Genomic DNA, 20,751 nt, shown 5'->3' with positions numbered 1-20,751 from the left:
GATTATATCCAAAACTTCAGGAGGGGAAAAAAAAACCCTAGACCTCATGGCTATAGAGGAAAAGCTTAAAAATGTGGCCTGAATTCACCCTAAAGGCTCAAATACCAAAGGGAAAGAGCACAATGTAGTAAATTCAAATTGTAAAGATTTTCATATTTGGGGGAAGAAAGAGTGACTCATTAACAATCCTTTCTATCCAGTGCTAGGTGTCGATATGTTGTGTTTACAAATTAAGTGTCATATAATCCAGTCACAAAACTGCACAACCTCCAGTGCAGGGACTGCTGCTTTTTGGCATGATGTGCCTCTGTCTGTGTAACTGGCCCATGATGCTTTTCAGAGCTTTCCACTATAGAAGCAAGAGTAGGGTCCAAAATGCAAATGCTTTATTCATAGTACTGACACAAAAAGAAGAGAGAAAAGAGATATTTCTAAGCTTTGCCTACAAACTCCAACCTTACTCAGGTGCATGGAAAAAATTTTAGCAACACGATCATCCAGGAACAGAGTAAAAGCTGTATAAACACAAGTGGAAAACATTTATATGCCATTTTGGAAACAGCTTACACAGGAAAAAAAACAGTTCTTTTGTCAGTGTAGCCAAAGCCCGTTTCCTGTGGGGAATAAGCTACGCCGGCGAAGTCACCCCTCGCTGGAGCTGTGCTGGGGACACAGTGCCACCGCGTCCTCACAGGGCGAGGCGGGAGAAGCCTTCGTCGCCCACGCCGGGCCTTTGGACAGCACACAGACCTTCTCTGCATTCGTGGTGGAAGACGGCTCATTACACCGCTTCAACTGTTGTTCTCTGTGGCCCGCAGACCCAGTCAGGCGTTGGCTCCTCCAGCTGCTTTACACACCAGAGAGCCGCTAGTCACACCGTTAAATTGGTTAAAACCATCACCTCACAGCTCTGCCAGCCGTAAGGCTTGAACACATGGCCTACCACCACCACCCGCCAAATATTTTTGAGTGCACGCTGCAAGGGTGCAGGTGGAGGGCACTGGCGGTGGGCTGAGGCCAGGGGAGCAGGTCCAGGATGAGAGAGCAGGCCGAAGCGATGGGAGCGGGCTGAGGGATCGGGGCAGGGCCCAGCTCCTGCTCAGCTTGCGATGCCCGCAGCAGGCAGCACGCTGTAGGCAGGAGCGGGCAGACCCGCCTGGCAGGGCCATGCCGCGACACGCAGGCCCGGGAAGGACTGCGATTGCGGGACGACTCTGGCACAGGCAGCGGTGATGACTCCGGTCCTGCCCTGTTGCTCAGCCCTCAGCGAGCACGCCTCCTACCCCGGGGCTCTGCTCCAGAGACGTGGCAGCCCTCCTTTCGGGCGGACACCCGTGGGCGGCGGGAGTATCGCTTGTAGGGGAAGGGAAAGGGCGCTCGCCCAGCCCGGGGGAGCGGGTCTCGAACCCGCGGCCCAGGGCGGTGGGGAAGGAGGGCAGGAGCGCCCGAGCCTCCCCGCGCGGTGCATTCTGGGCCCCGCACTGATTTATGCAGGAGCCGCAGAGGGCGCCGGGAGAAGCGGGAGGCGGCGGCGCTCGGTGCTGGCGCGGCGGGCGGGCGGGCGGCGGGTCGGGGGCCGGCGGCGACGGCGATCGGGGCTCTCCGGGCGCACGGGGCCTTTGCCGCCCCTTGAGGCCGCGGCGGCACCGCCGGGCCCAGGCCGCCGCGGGACGCAGCGACACCTACCCGGCCTCAGCCGGCCCCTCGCCGGCCACCACGGACGTGGAGGCGGCGGCGGCGGCGGGCGGAGCCGGGCCCGGCCCGGAGGGACGCGAGTCCTCCCGCCGCGGGGGAGCCTGCCCCGCCGCTCGGTAGGGGCCGGAGGGAGGGCTCGCTCGGCCCTCGCGGCGCCGGGGCCTCCGCGGCCGGGCTCGCTCCTCAGGGGCTGCGCGGAGCCCGAGCCGGCTGTGCGCGGGCTGCCGCCGCCGCGGGGCCGCGCTCCCGGCGCCGCTGGGGCCTCGGGCGGGGGGACGGGCCGGGCCCGGCGCTCCCCGTGAGGCGCGGCGGGGAGCGGAGAAGCCCCGTCTCCTCGGCCAGCAGCTTTGTTTGTCGGGCCCTGCCGCGGAAGAGGAGCGGCGAGAGCCGGGCGGCGAGGTACCGGTGCCCCCGTCTCTCTTCGGGGCCTTCCTCCCCCGCCTGTGCTTCCCGGGCGCTGCCTCCATTCCCGGCGGGTTTCTTCCACCCCTCTCGGCTGGATATCTCGGCTCCGGAGCATCGTCGGTGGGAGCGGCCGGAGCGAGAGCGGGTGGAGGACTAACACGGGGGAAACAACAGGTCTCCCTTCGCCTCGCCTTCCAAAGCGATACCAGCGCCTTGCTCTTGGGATTATAAATGTGTGAACTAAGACCCAGGAAACTGGAAGGAGAGCCTCCCGTTGGAATTAACCGAAGAGAAAAGAAGGGAGGCTTTTCCAGATCCTGTACGAGAAAGCTCATGCTGTTTTCCCATGCTGCCCATACTCTCTTTAATAATGTGATTGTGACCTGAGTGGAATTTATGAGCGATGAACTATTGAAGCTTATTGCACCACTGCATCAGACTACATTTTTTTTTTTTTTTTCCTCAGCACATGATTCCCCCATCCCAGCTGTTGCAGGACCTCTGGGCTGGTAATAGAGGGATGGGAAGCTGAGACAGTTTATTTTCATATTCTTCTTTTCTGGGGACTTGGCTAGTTAGCTGAAGCTGCTGCTGCTTTTTACTGGATCTGCTCTTTTCTCAGTAGGTTTATTTGTTTTCATGTGCACGGAGTGTTTCAGTTAAATAGACGTTGGACTAGAGCTGAATGGATGCTTTGCAATCTGAAAGGTTTTTTGGGGTAACAAAAAACTACTAAAAACAGAGAAGAAGTGGTACTGCAGGAAACCTGGGGCCCGTTTTCCAAGCCTTTTTATTTTATTGAGCAAGGTAAATAATGTAGTGGTGTTGAAAATACAGTTTATTGTAATCATGCATGAAAATGTTATAAAGCACTTCAGGCTGTTCCAAGCCTTTCAAGGGACTGGGAGATCCCACTGTAAGGGTCAGAATAGGTTTAATTGTTCTTTAAAATGTTTAGATATGAGTGTGAAATTTAAGGCTGAGAACAAACTTTGGTACCTGAGAGGTTGAGAAAAAACACTTTTTCTGATTTGCCTTAGGTTCTTGTAGGTTTGTGATGTTGAGAGAGGCTGTCTGAGGAACTTTGGAAGGCTTAGTGGCTCACTGAGGGTGAGCAGTAATTATATTAGTGTTTTTTCTCCATGCTTCTTAAAAAACTTGATGCCCTAGCCTCTTGTAAGGATCTGTTAGGGTCTCCTAAAATTTAACAGTACTACAGTATTTACGTGGGCATTGTTAATTGTATTCATACTCTGCCTTGAATTATTTTTGCTTACCTTCACTTTTGTTATCCACAGTGACAGCTGCTACGACTTCATAATGAATTTTTTGCCTTTTATCTTCCTTTACCTGTGTATGTTCTGAATTGGACTATTTGGATTTACCACTAATTTACATGCATCACTTTTACCATAGACTTTCCACAGCCAGCATAAGCTCAAAGTACTGTTTTAGATACTATCTTTGTATGTTTCAGGTGTTGGAAGAAGCAGATAATGATTCTCAAAATATGCAGTGTAATCAGTTACTGGTTTAAGTGTATAATTTTTGGTGGCATGCTGCGTGCTTATCTTTGTTTTTTAAAGATCTCAGCAGCAGTTTACTCTTAAAAAATATAAATCCATTAAAATGAGATCGCAGTCTGAAACGTAGCTGTAAAAATCTGGTTTTGCAAGAAGGCAGAAGATTCTCATTATGAAGTGATGCCTTGATTAAATTGTATACCTTTTCTCCTGCAGTCTTAATGAAATAGTGGCAAATGCTAAGGTGTTGGCAGCCTTTGCTGATGCTATCATTGGGAAAGCTAAGTTGGTATTATGGGTAGTATCCAAAGTTCCTTTGCTTATCCTGTTTAGATTTGTTTGACTTCAATTTATGGTCTTTGTTTTGTTTTATTTTGTTTCAAGATGATGTGTGAGGTGATGCCAACCATCAGTGAGGCAGAGATTCCCTCTGGGGGAAATGGAGGCCATGGTTCAGGTTCCCCGTTACAGTCAGATGCTGATTCCCATTTTGAGCAATTAATGGTATCCATGTTGGAAGAAAGGGATCGCCTTCTGGAAACACTAAGAGAAACTCAGGAGACGCTAGCATTGACCCAGGGCAAGCTACATGAAGTTGGTCATGAGAGAGATTCCTTGCAGAGACAGCTGAATACTGCACTTCCACAGGTATGGATGTTTTGAAAGGAAGGTATCTTTTGATAATTTTTGTATTCTTTGTGGTTTTTTGTTGGCTTCTTGTATATTTATTTTACTGAAGAGTCAGGTTATGTTAGGGGAAGATCCATCTAACTTAGTACTTTCCTGAAGGATCTGTTGATGCGTGCTTGCTTTGAGAAAGATATAAAAGCAAGGCAAGCGGGGAACATCAGCCCTTTCCCTCCAGTATGCTTTCCCAGTTTCTGGCATTTCTTTGGCTTAGCTTGAGCGTGAAGTCTTATCTACATCCTTTTGTTTAATAGAACTTGATGGACTTTCTTCTGTCACTAGTGTTTTTTTTTTTAATGTTGTTTCTAACTGCCTGATTCATTCACATGCTTAAGAATTGCACACAGGCCATCCTGGGAAAGCAAGCAGGTCATTCTGGTACCATTATGGACTTTGATTTAAAAACTTGAAAAATTCAAGACTGCAACCTTGTGAATACATGCTGAGTTGTCATGGCAGTGTAGAAGTCCGAGTGTGTTGTTTAACTCATGTAGTTCCTTTTGGAGGGTTTGGATTTGTTTTGGTTTTTTTTTTTTTGGTCTTGCTAGAAGTTACTAATTATTGACTTTGGGAGGATGCAGTGTACCAACATACAGCCCGTAGTGCTAAATGTGTTAGGGCAGTAGTGCGTAGTTAGGAAAGGTGATTGGTGTCTACAGAACTTCTCGGGTTTTATCCATTCTAGTTAAAAAGAATACAAATGAACTTTGAACACTTTGAAAAGCAGTTGATTGTAGGCAAAGCAGAGGCCGCTTTCAGGTGTCAGTTAACTGTTGATAGCCTTATGCTTTCTAGCATGGTTGGTGGTTGTCCCAAGTATGTCATGGTGATGTTATACTTGCATACGTTATTCCAAGAATACTTACTATTTTTACAAACAGTTACATATCCTTAAATATTGTAGTTACTGTTTATACACTTTAAAACAGTAGTTTTAAATACTTCTGTTTCCACTGCTCTCGTTATAATGTAATCACTGTATGACTCTTGGTATGGTAATCGGTACTGGCAGTTACTCAGGGTTAGAAACTAAAAAGTAATACATGTTAATCTAGTTGTGTTACAGTGGTATGATGGAAATCAGAGTTTCCAAACCTTTGCTGCTCCTTGTGTTAAATCATGTGCTGCAGGCAAAAATCATTCTTTGTTTTTTTTGTTGTAATAATTGTGGCTTCTCTTTAGCCACTATTTCAGGTCTGCTACATTAATGGATGCCATTAACCAATTGTATGATCTGTAAACTGTTATACTTGAATTTGTGGCTAAGTAGAATCACCCAAGCTCTAAACCGTACTGTTCCTTTTTTCCCTTTCCAGTTCTCAGCTTTCCTTCCTAAATCTAGTAAGCTACTTACATGTAAACGTTTCTAAAAGATTAATGCAGTTAAAAAAACAATTCCCATTTTCAAGAATGTCATAATTGTATGGTTTCATGTGAAATCTGTAGGAAAGCAAGTCTCACAGTTCAGCTGAGAGAGAAATTTTACTGTAATTTTCTATAAATATACAGCAGTGTATGGATTTTTGCAGGCGGCTGTTGAAAAATGCTGTTGTCATGGTGTGAAAACTGTGCCACTTTTGTCCTCAGTGGTGCTTAGGCTCAATGGTTGTGGAAGGTGACAATTGATCATGGTTTCCAAAGTAAAAGTATTTTATTATTCTTGCTACAATCAGAAATAACTTCTGTATTTGACAAGTTTTTGTTGTTGTTATGGTAAAGAGTCAGTTACTTCATAGGTGTAAATTTCTGCTGAGGTGAAAAAAAATTTTTTTTTTTTTAATTCTAAATAAGCATTCACTAGGAAAACTTTGTGGTGACTGTAATATTTGAAACTATTCAAACTTTTTAGTTAATTATTTCAAGCTGAGCATTCTTTTGAACTGCTGTCTCAAATGACCCGTTCTTTAGCTGTGGATTTCAAGGAGGGGTAGAAGCAGGATAACTTGAAATTTACTGACAACTGTACATTTTTTTCAGGAAAGAAGGGATTTAGTAGTCTACATTTTTTAAATTTTTTTATCATAGTCGTTGCTTTCAATTTAGTAGAAAGAGATGCGAAGATCAATTTAACTAGTTGTACAAATACTAGTATAATTGCAGAATTACTAAATCACTATGTAACCAATGTATCATTTCTCCCTCAGGCTTGGCATGTAGCTTGTAACATGTCTTTGTAGTTGATTTTGGAGTACTTTATCTTAAGGAGTATTGAACTGAGTTGTTTGTATGTGCACTTTTCCTGTTTTATATATTTAGCTGAATCAGCCAGTTAGACCGTTCTGATGCCTGATGGAAACTCCTTGTATAAAAGAAGGAATGCCAGATTGATTGCTTCTGTACTAAAACTACTTCTCTGTTTTTAGTATGAAGGCACTCAATTTCTAATGGCATCTGTGTACGTAATTCCTTACATTCACCAAGTTTCTGTGTATAGGGAAGAGGCTCGTACTGGTATGTATGTAGGTACAAAATGGCAAATCGGTGCTTGTGTGTTTGCATGTCTTGTAGATTATAAAAGTAAATGCAATTTATTCTGCAGCAATGGTGCACATTCTCTGAAGTGTCAGAGAAGTAGACTTTTCTAGTATGCTTGTAGTGTGGTGGTCAGCTAGTAATTTAAAGACATCAGTTCTAGCTCACATATCCCAAATAGCTGTTTCAGGTGTAAGACGACTTTTGTGTGGATGTCTAATTCACAGAGAGGAGAGCATTCTAATCTTATATAGATGTGCTTTATCTGTTACATTTACAGAGTAAAACTGACAAGTTTTTCTTGTATGGACAGCTGGAAATGAAATATATCAACATTGCCTTGATAAAATAACTGGATTCTTGGCAATGCTTTTTGTTTTCTGGGAGTTACCTTCTATTACAGATTACCCTAGTCAAAGTGTACTCTGACCTTGGAAGATGAACTTGATGAAATCAAATTGCTGTGCAAGAACTTAAAATTAATGTTATTCTTCCTAGAATTTTTCGCAGAAAAAATGAAAATGAAGTTTTTACTTTGAGAACTTAAGAGAACTTTTATTTTTAATGTAAACACATTCAGTTATGATTTAATTATGGTCTTAGTGGATTTAATTATGCCCTGTATGTGCCTTCTAGAGTGTGTTCTACACAATTCAAGGTTTGTGTACTTAAAATTTGTAAGTTAAAAGCGTACAGAAAAACATGTGAAACCTGTGAAACATACAGGATGCTACTGCATGTAAAAGTTAAATTTTGGACTTAAGGTAGATAAGGTCCAAGTGACCACCAGTTCTTGCTATTAAGGTGTTGCAGGCTTGGGTTCAATTTGCTGGTAGAACTTCATGTGGAAGCTTCTGTAAATGACAACAGCATGCTTGTTTTGGGTGGAGAAGACTAGAGTTTAATTTACAAAGACTCTGGTACCTAGCACAAATAAAAGCAAAGTTGATGAATTCACAGCTCTTATCGGGATGGCAATTTTAATATGTATGTTAAGAATTTTATAAGCTGATGTACAAATATTATGCTTACATAGTACAGCAGTGCTGTTATTAAGATCCATCTTAATCTTGTGCTTCTAATCTTTTGGTCTTAAATTTATCATACTTTATTTTCATTTCTATGCAAGGTACGTAAATTAAAAGTTAAAAGTTTTTTCTGTATTTGTGATGGTCGTGTTCAGAATTTCTGTATTTGGCAAAGTATATGTAGGGGCAGATGAGAACCTTCTGTCAGAGGCTGTGTGTGTCTGTGTGTAAATAAGAGCATTTTACTGTAATGTGGAGTTAAATGTGGAAAAAAAAAAACAACCCAAAACCAAACTTGCCTATAATTTTGGTTTGGCTTTGGCTTTACTAGGTTGCCCATTGTATCTTAAAGTGAGTCCCCAGCAGGCCATCTTTAGTTGCATTCTATCTATAGTAAATATTTTATCACTACTGCATGCTTCAGTTAAAAATCGTTTGTCTGTTTATATTTGTATTCAATTAAATTCAGGTATGTTTCTATAGAATGATCTTCCTTAGACAATCTCAGAAATACTGTTCGATGTCTCACATGTGAGAAATATCTGAACACTTGGCCTGAAGACTGCCCTGGTATTGTTTTATAATTATGAACTTAAGGATTTAGTCGCCATTTTAATAATGGTGTTATTTGGATTTCCTCCAGAGAAGTTTTAAATAATACAGGATGTCATAGATGTAGAAATGAGGTTTTGTATTGTACATAATATGAAGAACACAGTTGCAGAAAGTACATTAAGTAAAGGGCTTGCCAAACTTTGCAACAGCTGAAATTTCCTTAGCATTTTAAGTGCAACTCCGTTCACAGTATTCGGAACAGTTCAGCCTTGAGGTGACATAGCTTATACTTCTTGCTCCAGCAAGATGTGGTACTGACTTCTAAATAAAAGCCATTAGTCTCAGCAGTGAGCCTGTGTGTCTAGAAATGATAGAGATCCAAAAGGATTTCAAACGTGCAAATGTGTGTCAGAGCAAACATATCCTCCACTTCTCTCATCCTGTTCTGACAGCAAAGATGACTCTTTCTGTTGCTTTTTCAGACAACTGTAATTTTAGTCTTGTCTATGTTGAGTTGCTAAATCTTACTTGCCTCTTACTGTTAGTAAATTACTGGATAGATTGGTCTTTATCTACACTAGTTTAAGTCAGGTGGAGATAGGAGTTAATGTTTAGAATTCTTCACTGACTATATCAATAAACCTCAATTTCCCTAACATTTCTTTCTTTGCCAGGCATAGAAACAGCCAACTTTTGTCCAAAACCTTCAGAATATGAAATTATCTGAAAGTATGCTCTATGATTGGGCAAAAAGAGGAGTAGCTACACTTCAACAGTATAGTGGAGTGTATTGAGGACCAGGTCTCTAGCGTTTGTTCTGACTTCTTTGTTTCTCATTTAAATATGTTTGGGTGAGTTTGTTTATTGAAACATCCCACCCCTGCCCAGCAGACGTCTGCTTGCCTATTGTGAGCAACTTGCTGTTTATACTGTGCTTTTAATTTAGGTTATCTTGATTTATAAGTAGACCTTTTAGCTAGATTAGATTTAGAATTAAAGTTTTCTTGTATTTCAAGGTGAACTTTAGTCCTGTTATGATGTCCCATCAATCCCTTTAATAAAAAGATTTTATGAAGTCTAAAACTGTTGTTTTTGTTTTCCTTAGTTTATTTGTAGGAAGAATGTTTTGGTGACTACTCAGAGATGCTTTTTGTTTGTTTTTAATAGTGATTTGTGGATGTAGCCCTGAAAGATGAGCTAGTGATTATTTTTTCCTCCTCTTCTGTTACTATGTACAAATGTCTGATAATGGGTTTATTAATGTTTGGTGTGCTGTAGTCTAACTTGCAGTCTAACAAGCAGGCTGTATATAAGCTTGGGTGAAAAGAGCTGTAATCGAGCTGTTTTAAAAATATATAGTATATTTAGAACCAGGTGAACTTCACATATATACTCGTCTATGCTAACTTGCCTGTCGCTTCTTGTACAACAGGTAGTGTTTATTTTGGTATTCTGAGAATTCTTTATCTGCAAGCCCTTCTGTTTTTTCTCTGTTCTTTTTAAGAGTATAACTAAAAACAACTTTAAAGATGTTTGTTAGCAAGACTTAAAGATTCAGTGTGGCTACATAGTTCCAATTCCCATCTAGATGTTTAAAAAAAAAAAAAAGGAAAAAACTCTTGGATTTTTTTTTTTGTAAGATCAATATGAATTAAAAACACATTCCCCCCCCCGCCCCCCCGGTCTTAGTGTTTTAACATTTTAACACACTGGCTTGTGACTTTGATTTCTCCTTTCTGGTATTTATTTAGGAGAGATGAATGTTGGTTTACTGGCTATAGGATTTGATCTTAGAGTTAAGACTACACATTTGTTTGTGTTTTGATATATGTAGATGCCTTAATGGTTAACAATGTCGTGGGAGAACTTGAATCTTTGGAAAGAGCATTTTAGCTGTCTGTCAGTAATTTTGTTTTTTGCACTTCATAAGTTGGCACCGTGTCCCAGTACACAATATACTTCACACTTTAACTTGATTTTGCTTTTTTAACTTTCCTGCTTTAAAGGAATATGATAGAGGTCTTCATGTAAGCTGCTTTTAGCAATTTAGGCAGCTTAAGTCACTTTAAGTCTGTAAGGCTGACTGGTATCTGTTGACATATATTAGAAAATACTTACCACAATCTCTTGCACATATGGATCTCAGGCTACAAATACTGAGAAGGGATAAATATGTGTTGTGTGCATCAGGTAATCTGGGTGTTCGTAACTTTCCAAGTGTATTTTGTTGTAAGCCTGCCTGTGGGTTCTCCAAGTGTCAATGGGGAAATGTGTGGCAATTCTTGCCAGGAAAAATGTTTTCACATTCTCCAGGCTGAAAGAATTATTATTTTGCTGTCGAGTGGAGTGGGTTTTTTATGCAACTTGATTTTTTCACAGGAGTGCATGGAAATACCGTTTCTGCATTTTGTAAACTCCAGATAATTCTGTAGTGAGCTGAATACATATCTGTAGGTCGCTTGAGGAGATTACTCTCCTAGTTCATATATTCCAAATTGGAGGAGTACTGTGATTACAATACTTGTTAAAGTTAATGCTCAGTTTGATTCTGATGTGTTGCTTTCTTGTAGGTTCTCTGTAAATTGCTGTGAATAGTTGGTTAACTTGTTTTTTGCCCATGACCTTTATCTATTTCAGACTTTACCTTGGGTTTCATAGAAGCTCCACTGAAAATCAGCTCCTTTTCTTCTGATCGGCATGACAAGGCTCTGGGGCCCGTTCCTTCAGTGGCTAGAGCTGTAATATTTTTAAGAGCTTTGTTGCTTAATCTTCTCTTCTGCTTTTCCACAGTGGCTAGCCTTGAACTTTGCTCATGTGTTTGTGTTCGTGTCTACTCAGGATATGGTTTTTGAGGATGGTAGTGAAAATCTTAACGGGAATATAATTTTGGTTGCATTTAAAATATACTATGACTTTTAATGGGTACATATGAATAAGAACAGTTAACATGTTTTCCCATAGTTCATCTCTCTTATGGTTATGTTTTCAGAAATATAAATTTTTAGAAATAGTATTTTGTTTTAGAACTTCTATGAAGCGTTCCAAGTTTCCTTAATGGAAAAGTCCTTACGCTACCAGTGTTAGGCATAATCAGATATCTTCAGGACAGATCTTAAACAAGGACCATCACTTGTTCAAAGGGCCGTGTGGACAAAAGCTTGAAAAATTCGACATGCACGTCCTCCTAGTTTTGTTGAGGAGAAAAAGACTTCCACTTGGAAAATAAGCAAGTCTTCTCTATTTGTTGCAACAGGAAAATGGGCAGCGTTTGGTTCCCCCCCGCCGTAGAACAGTAGTCTCTATTTGGATATGCTCTGAGCCATGCTGTGTTGTGCCTTACTCCTATTGCTAGAACATGGTAGAGTTTGGTATTTAAGTCTGTTTCACATCTAATTGTCTAGAAATATTCTGAAGCACAACGCTTGCTTTTTTTAATCCTTCCTCCCATATAAGTAGGTATCAAATTTGGTTCTGTTCAGTTTAATTTGTGTGTAGGGAAACATTGGTTTTAAACGCATATTTACCTTTTTTAAAGAATTGTGGGGTAGAGTATCTGGTAAAAATAAGTAAAGACTGTAGACCCCGGGTTAATGAACTCTTTACTGTCGAAAGAAGTGTTTCATTTTCCCCCACCTCAAATTTACAGAACAGCATACAGTATAAGGGTCTAATTATATAAGCTTAGGTAGCTGAATAATTTACATAGTTTAAAAAACCCAAAACAGCACAAAGTCACCTTAAGATATGCAGTTTAAACAAAGAGTTTTTGTGTTGACCTATACAAAGTTTCGGCTGACTCGGTTTATGGTTAAAAGATCTAACTATGGATGTTCATATAAAGAAACTACCTTGCAGTTGGTTGAAATTTATTGATCATTGTCTTCTCACCAGTGGCAGTTTCCTGTAATGAGAAATGGTGTTTATTTTGAATTACTTGAAAAGGAATTTCAGCTGCCCAAATCCTTGGTGTAAAAGATAAAACTTTTTTTCATGTGGAGAGGGCTCGCTCAGTAAAGAGGATCATAAATTCCTGTTATTTTAATGGTACTGGATCCATGGTTATCTCAGTAAATAGTAATCAGTTTTACTAACCTGGTTTAGTATTGTTTCTGAATTTTCAAGCATGAGCATGAAACAAGCCACTGAAAAGGGAGAGAGAGATCTGAAAGTGGAATTGCTTGTTTGTGTTATTGTGTGCTTCACACAGAATGCTTGATAAGAAAGTTTTCTCTGTGTAAATTGTTTTGAAAAAGAAAACTGGGGGAAAAGGGAGTTCTGCTGTACACGTCTGAAAGGATCTCTGTCTTGATCAGTGGCAGGGTTTAAATTGTGGATTTGTGGGTTTTAGTTGCGGATTCTCAAATGTCTTATGTGAACCTATCATAAAAATAACTTAGCAATATATACTTTTGCCAATAGGATGTCATAGTCAAAACTCTCCTTTTCTTTGCACTCCTATCCATAAATGGGGAATCTGCTAGCTGAAATGGCGTTCTGTAACATGGTGGGGTTCATGGGTCTCCGTTAACCTTGCTGAATGAGTAAGACTGCCCCTAAATTCTGTTACTAGCTGTGCTTTTCACTGTAGTTTGTGCTTGAGTAAGACTTGTGGATTTACTGTTCCCAATGGGAACCTGAACTCTGTGTAATTTTATATTCTTTTAAGGTTCTGTTGTGTATCGTATTTAAAGTCCTGACTGATGTCTCATGCTTGAGTCTCTTGTTTCTACTAGGATTTAAGACGTGGGCTACCTTTTTGTGTTTTAATTTGGAAACCCAGAAGTAAAAGAAACTTTTGACCCAAATCAAAGGTCATTTAAAGATTTAAATGGGATTTTGTTGTTCAAAGAGCTACCTGTAGTACTAGAAGTTCTTCAGATAATCTAATTATGGGTGTAAAGGCTGACTCTGCACCTGAGAGACCAAGGTTGGAACAGCAGAGTGTGTATGGAGGGCGGTCTTGGATAGATGGGTGAATCTGGTTGGGGTTTTTACATGTTTATGCGTGTCTTAAGTAAACTTCTAACTTCAGAGTATCTTTTCTAAGCTCTCTGTATTTGCTGTATTACATTTGGGTGAATGACTAAAAGTTTGGTTTAGATAATTTCAGGGATGCTTCAGGATACCACTGTGAAATTGTTTTTTTGTTTTTTTTTTTTTTGTTTGTTTGTTTTTTTTTGTCCCTGAGTAATATATTTTTCATGCAGTATTATCACCTTTTTGTAGTTCATGGGGAAAAGGCTTGGAAGGTCCTAACATTCTTTTAGCTGTGTGTTGAAGAACACGAGGCAGGTGCATCTAGTAATTTCTTTCTTTTAGAACATGCAGCTTGAGTTTTCAGAATGTCTTTTGAGGGTGTGGTTCAACAACATTATCTTCCAAAAGCTGAGCCTTTGTTTTAAGAAATCTGGAATTACTTGACTTCATGTAAAGTGGAAATGAAAAAGCTTTTTTAGGCTTTTAGCTTTCACTGCTTGTCCATGGAAGCTTGTCCTTTTCCCCTCCTGTAATTTTAGTTATGCTGATACTTACCTTGGTGTAACTCTGATCCCTTGTTGGAACTGTAGTCTTTGGAGACTGCGTAACACTCTTCTGTATTTTGTCCAATGGTTATAGAAGATCAAGTCCTGGGAGGTAGTAGAGGAGAAATGGGCCAAGCATGTCTTTTGTCTCAACTGAGTAGGAGGCTGCAGGGTTTCCTGGCTGCATCATCTTTCCCTTTTGTAGCCCAGTGTGGAATAGGAGCTTCTTCCTCTCCTCAGACCAGGTTCCTCACCCGATCCATCTTTTACTTCAGCATATGTTACTGGTTACAGCATATTAACAGACTGTCCTCATCTCGTCTTTTTTTTTTCCTTCCCTGCCTTTTAGCATTATTCGTATGCCTGGTTTTGTTCTGTGATGTAATGCACTTTTTGGGTTCACGTAGTTATGAAGTTTGGAGCTGTTGATTATGGATATCTTTTGTGGCAGACAAAAAAATTACTTTGAACATAGAAAAAGCTCAAAAAACCCCCCATAAAACAACACTTTCACACTTTATCTGTGTTGCTGAGTTAAGCTTTTCTGTGTTTAAATATCAGACTTGTCTGTTGTAAGATCTGAGACTCTATTCTTTCTGCATGGGCATTAGAGTTGCCTTTATTTGTAAAAATCAGGCAACTTTTCCATGGAATGGTCCAGTTGCATTTAGTTCAAATATTGCAGATTTAGATAGTTTTAGCTTCAGTTAGCGCAGTAAATTCACTTAGTATGTAAACTGGGGTGACAGAGTACAAAGAGAAAAACAAAATGTAAAGAGCCTGTAAGTTGAATTTCCTGCTGAAGGCATGTATCTGTCCTCATCAAGTATTACTTGCTTAAACAAGTTTGAAATTATAAGACCGAACTGTTCATCACTTGGCAAAAAAAAATAAATAAAATATATATATAATAGGAGAGCACTGACGGGGGACGTACATGTTGATGCTTGTTTAATGAGGATGGCTTGGCCAGCCTTATTAAGATATTCCCAAGCACTCCCTTTAAACATAGTGTGAAAAACGTACTTTACAACTAGTGGCCACAGAACTAAACCTGACAACTAGAGGCCAAGATGAATAATTAGAATAGGGCAGGGCAGTGCCTCAGCTGCTGCTTACAGTTTTTGCAAGCAGAAGTATCTTGTCACTGAAATAATCATGCATGAAGGATCTTGTCCTGGGTCTATTTCTAAAAAATAGTGAAATATTAGTCATGTGAGGATGAATTTTTTACACATGCTAGAATGCATTATTTAGGATTAAATAATTTTTAATTCATAAAAGTCATAGGAATTTAATATTAAATGTCAGCTGAGCCAGAATTGTGCTATTTCTTGTGAGTGCAGTATGTTTGGAGTTGATATACAGAAAAAAACATATTTTTTTTTTTTCCTTGCCCAAGGAAACTGACAGTTCAGTGTTGTTTACACCTTAAGATCTCGCTATAGCTTTTGTAGTAGCTGCTTAGCCTCCATAATGGGGGGGGGGGGGGGGGTCCTAGGAAAAATACTAAACTTGTTAAATTTGCCTAGCATATCTTGCAGTTTTTTTACGGTTTGGTATTTTTGAGGAACATTGTATATGGTGGAATCCTGTATGGGATCCCAGGAAATCTTGACCAACTTTATGTGGAGAGGAGGAATGTCAATGAAATCTCTATAGTGTCATGTTAAAGATGGAGACTGGTTTTGTCCCATATCTGGTCAAACTGGTAATGCAAGATTCTTCCTCTTTAATTAAGTACAACTGTATTCTCCTTTTGCCATAGTGGGTATGGGTGTGGGTAGGTTTCTTCACTGACATGTACTCCAAAAATGGAGATGCCTAAAGCTATAACTAAGAAGTTGTGCTACTACTTACTGTATTAGTTACTAATCAAAATAGACTAGGCTGGAGTGCAGGAATGTGGTAATTCATATTGTGAAACCCTTAGAATTCACTGATTCAGAGCGTAACTGAGAGGCATTTGTTTTTCTGACACCCCCTGAGTATTGTAAACTTATTTCTGTGTTAAGGTAAACTATTCTTCTGGAATATTTGTACTTGGACTGGTACAGTATTGGAAAGGATTACTCTGTTACTGACCAGTCTCAACAGTCACAGTTCTGCACAAAGGAGCCAGACACATCCCAAGTTGAAAAGCCTGTTTTTCAATGATGACTAAACTTTTCCTGATACATATTTTAGCTGATCTTGTACATTTTTCCAAGCTGAACAAGCTTGGTATGGTTTTGAATACTTTTGTGCCATATATGCCCTTTCAGGGGACGTATTCACATACATTCAAGAGCAGCTAAGGTGGAACTCTGCATAACCATGACAATGAAAAAATTCTAGCCATGTGATGGAAGAAGGTTTTCTGCCACCACTGCACATGAATAGATGCTACGTTTCATGCAAGTCTGAAGAGCACTTCTGTGTTTCCTATGCTTGCTGCTAGGCAGCTGTTAGCTTACAGCTGTTGTAATGGTTCTGCTTTTGGACTTCTTTACTCAGGAGAGTCACAATGTTGCCTGAGTAGGGACAACATTTTCAAAGTATTTTTACAAAGACAAGAGAAGAAAATAGTGTTTCTAGTTAGTGTTCAATATTTGTTAGTCCTCTGTGCATGCTGTTAAGTTGCAGGGTTCATAGAATCATAGAATGGTTTGAGTTGGAAGGGACCTTTAAAAGTCATCTAGTCCAACTCCCCTGCAGTGAGCAGGGACATATTCAACTAGGTCAGGTTGCTCAGAGCCCCGTCCACCCTGACCTTGAACATTTCCAGGGATGGGACATCTACCATCTCTCTGGGAAACCTGCTCCAGTGTTTCATCACCCTCGTTGTAAAAATTTCTTCCTTAGATCTAGTCTGACTGTACCCTCTTTCAGTTTAAAACCATTACCCCCTGTCCTATCGCAACAGGCCCTGCTGAAAAAGTCTGTCCCCATCTTTCTTATAAGCCCCCTTTAAGTACTGAAAAGCTGCAATAAGGTCTCCCCGGAGCCTTCTCTTCTCCAGGCTGAACAACCTCAACTCTTTCAGCCTTTCTTCATAAGAAAGGTGTTCCATCCCTCTGATCATTTTTGTGGCTTCCTCTGGACCCACTCCAACAGGTCCATGTCTTTCCTGTGCTGAGGACCCCAGAGCTGGACGCAGGGCTCCAGGTGGGGTCTCACCAGAGCAGAGGGGCAGAATCGCCTCCCTTGACCTGCTGGCCATGCTTCTTTTGATGCAGCCCAGGATACGGTTGGCCTTCCGGGCTGCGACAGCACATTGTCAGCTCGTGTCCAGGTTTTCATCCACCAGTACCCCCAAGTCCTTCTCCTCAGGGCTTCTCTCAATCCCTTCATCCCTCAGCCTGTATTGGTGCCAGGGGTTGCCCCGACCCAGGTGCAGGACCTTGCACTTGGCCTTGTTGAACCTCATGAGGTTCACATGGGCCCACTTCTCGAGCTTGTCCAGGTCCCTCTGGATGGTATCCCATCGCTCAGACATGTCAACCACACCGCTCAGCTTGGTGTTGTCTGCAAATTTGCTGAGGGTGCACTCGATTCCACTGTCTCTGTCATTGATGAAGATATTAAACAGTACTGGCCCCAGTATGGACCCCACTTGTCACCGATCTCCATCTGGACATTGAGCCATTGACCAGTACCCTCTGGATGCGACCATCCGACCAATTCCTCATCCACTGAACAGTCGACCCGTCAAATCCCTGTCTCTCCAATTTAGAGAGAAGGATGTTGTGGGGGACCGTGTCAAAGGCCTTACAGCAGTCCACATGGACGACATCCATAGCTCTTCCCTTGTCCACTGATGTAGTCACTCCATCATAGAAGGCCATTAAGTTGGTCAGGCAGGACTTGCTCTTGGTGAAGCCATGTTGGCTGTCTCGAATCACCTCCCTGTCCTCCATGTGCCTTAGCATAGCTTCTAGGAGGATCTGTTCCAAGACCTTTCCAGGCACAGAGGTGAGGCTGGCAGGTCGGTTGTTCCCAGGGTCTTCCTTTCTACCCTTTTTAAAAATGAGCGCAATGCTTCCCTTTTTCCAGTCCCCAGGGACTTCACCTGACTGGTGTGACTTTTCAAATATCATGGAGAGTGGCTTGGCAACTACATCAGCCAGTTCCCTTAGGACTCTGGGATGCATCTCATCAGGTCCCGTGGACTTATTTATGTTCAGGTGCCCCAGGTGGTCATGAACCTGATCTTCTCTTACGGTGGGAGGGACTTTGCTCCGCCAGTCCCCATCTTTCCGTCCATCCACTGGAGAGGTGTGGGAGGAGAGGTTGCCAGTGAAGACTGAGGCAAAGAAGTTGTTGAGTACCTCAGCCTTCTCCTCGTCCGTTGTACCAGTTTCAGTCTTGCTCATTGGGGAGTACGCTTTCTTTGACCTTCCTTTTCTGGCTGACATATCTGTAGAAGCCCTTCTTAGTATTCTTTGCATCCCTTGTCAAATTCAGCTCCAGCTGCACCTTGGCTTTCCTGACCCCATCCCTACACAACTGTGCAGCATCCCTATACTCTTCCCAGGATACCTGTCCCTGCTTCCGCTGCCTGGGCATTTCCTTCTTGCCCTTTAGTTTGACCAGCAGGTTTCGACTCACCCATGCCAGTCTCTTGCCTTCCTTTCCTGATTTCTTTCACCTTGGTTTGCCCCCCGAGTTTTGTTTTTTTTTTTTTTTTGGAGAAAGCCTTTGGGAAAAAGTAAGTACTTTGGTATAGTTGTTCACTGGTTTGATACGTAATCTTTGATACACATCTGTAGCTTTAAAAGTAGTTTAAAAGTCTCTGTTAAAAAGGCTACGGTGAAAATGGGTAGTGTCCACTCTGGGTTAACTGAAAATATACCCTGTGTGATCTACCATACTTTGAACAAGCCTCAGATGCTGGCAGTGATTTGTTATGGTTGATGAAAAGATTAACAAACTAGCTGGAGAAAAAGTATGGATTCTTAATCTTTCAACAGTCGCAAGGCTAGTTGCCCTACAGGAAGATGCTTGGCAAACTGCAAGTTGTTAGACAGCAAGAAGGGTAACTGCATGAACTTTTCTGACTTATTTAAACAACTTCATGTTCTCTTTCCTTAATTTCACAGACCTACAAAGAGGCTGCAGGATGCAGCTGTGGCTTAGCATTGACTTCCAGCGTATTACCAGCTAACAGTCTTGTAGATACCATTTGTTGCATATATGACTATTTCAGTCATTGTGTTGTATGTAGGTCTAATTAATGGTGGAGCTTGGAAGATGCTCGGAGGTCAGCATGTGTACCTTGCAGTGCAAAGTATGGTATATAATCAGTGATTGTTGGCTCTCCAGTGATGCACAAAGACACACTTTTGCATGAGGCTATGGCCCTAGTCTTGAATACATAACTGTTGTATGTTATGTTGTATGTATGCTTGTATACAGCACTGTTTTGCTGGGTTTAGAGAAAATCAAATGCAAGAGTATAGGCAGTAATGATTTTGCTAGTCTGGGTGGTTTATACAGGCTGTAGTTAATGATTTGAGCGTAGGTGGCTCCGGTTCGCCTGTCTCCGACCTGTGCTTTGCTCTGTGTACTGGGGTTTACAGGCTCACTTTCCAAACTGTTGTAGCATGTATAAAGTTTGAGCATTGATTAATGTGGCAAGGGGAGCACCTGTGATGCTTCAAGGAGCGAGAGGCTGAATCCAGCCATGTTTGGGTTCCAGTACTTTTACCCCCCCCACCCCAAATAGGAAATGTCTATCAGAAATGTGTTAAATCGGGGAAGGGGACATACAGGAGGGAGAACGTGGAACTGATGTGTTTCTACTTCCCTTCTCATGTTACTTCTGCATTCCTCTTGCGAAGCTGCCAAATACCACCCTTCATTTATGTTTTCTTGCATGTCAACATGCAGCGCTTCCTGCAAGCTCCTAGCAATGAAGCCTGGATTTAGTGCTTTGTAGTTCAGGCTCAGTGAACGCTGCATATAAATTTAAGCAACTCACTCAGGATGGTAATTGGAAACCTATTTATTACCATGGAGACTTGGCTTTACTGTGAGCTTTTCCATTTTGCTATTGGACATATGTTTGGTACCTACTGGCTGTGAGTTAAGAGTTCTTTTGCTCATTACTTGTCAAATGTGAGGCAGTTGATTGTACTTTCAGCTCCAAAGTGGACTGGAAAGAGAGAGTTTCATTCCAGAGCGATAACGTTATGCAACTGTAAACAGTTTAAAACTTAATTGCCTGTTTAGGATCGAGCAGCGCTCTAATGGCAAAGCCTAGATAGGTCAATCCAAGAAGTAACCGTGAAGAATACCCTACTAAAAAAGAGGGCTGGAATGATAGAAAGTTACTCAGGTTTAGTATTAGTCACTGACTGTCAGCTGGCAGCAATATTCACATCAGTGTTTTCATGCAGTGTTACAGTTTTTGCTAGAGGAAAAAAAAGGTATGCTTTTTGAGTTAAGGAAAACATAAACTTCTGAGAGTTGACCAAAGGTGGTATTAAACATCTTAAAATATCTCAATGCCACTAGTTGGAATGTGAGAATTTTTTTAATAGTAAAAAAATCTGCACCTGTGTTTTGGTAGTGGTCTTTTGAATTATGAAACATATTATACATAAGGAGAAACAGGAAAGGAGGTTGATGCTTTAATGATATTATAAGCCACAGTGTATTCTCACTCTGGCGGGTAGTTAGCTCTAGTTGGAAAAACAGCTACTTCAAGCATGACAAACTTTTCAGTGCTCTGAAACACAAGAGTTTGACATAACCATATTTTAATATTACTTGAAGTATTTTCTTACATTCTCTTTTAAGTTGTTTTTGAGAACAAAAGATAAATTTAGTTCATAGAACCGATTCTCTTAATGCTTGAAATAAGCTTTATGTTTCCAGGTT

General features: G+C 41.3%; 1 protein-coding gene across 4 annotated transcripts in view; it reads left to right on the top strand.

Moving 5' to 3' along the window:
• The first annotated feature begins 1,918 nt into the window (after window positions 1–1,918).
• Window positions 1,919–20,751, top strand: part of PPFIA1 (PPFI scaffold protein A1) — a 61,588-nt gene continuing 42,755 nt past the window's right edge. For 3 of the 4 annotated variants that reach the window (XM_009461389.2, XM_087742737.1, XM_087742731.1), the window contains exons 1-2: window positions 1,920–2,907; window positions 4,008–4,271. In XM_009461389.2, coding sequence (XP_009459664.1) covers window positions 4,008–4,271 — 264 coding nt within the window. In that variant the 5' untranslated portion in view covers window positions 1,920–2,907. Of the gene's footprint in view, window positions 2,908–4,007; window positions 4,272–20,751 lie in introns of all 4 variants that reach the window. The other variant, XM_087742723.1, reaches the window with a different exon arrangement.

Source organism: Nipponia nippon, unplaced genomic scaffold (assembly GCF_047370975.1).
Source record: "Nipponia nippon isolate SJK-2023a ecotype South Korea unplaced genomic scaffold, ASM4737097v1 scaffold_10, whole genome shotgun sequence".
Lineage (NCBI taxonomy): Eukaryota > Metazoa > Chordata > Aves > Pelecaniformes > Threskiornithidae > Nipponia > Nipponia nippon.
This window is presented reverse-complemented; position numbering and strand designations above follow the sequence as displayed.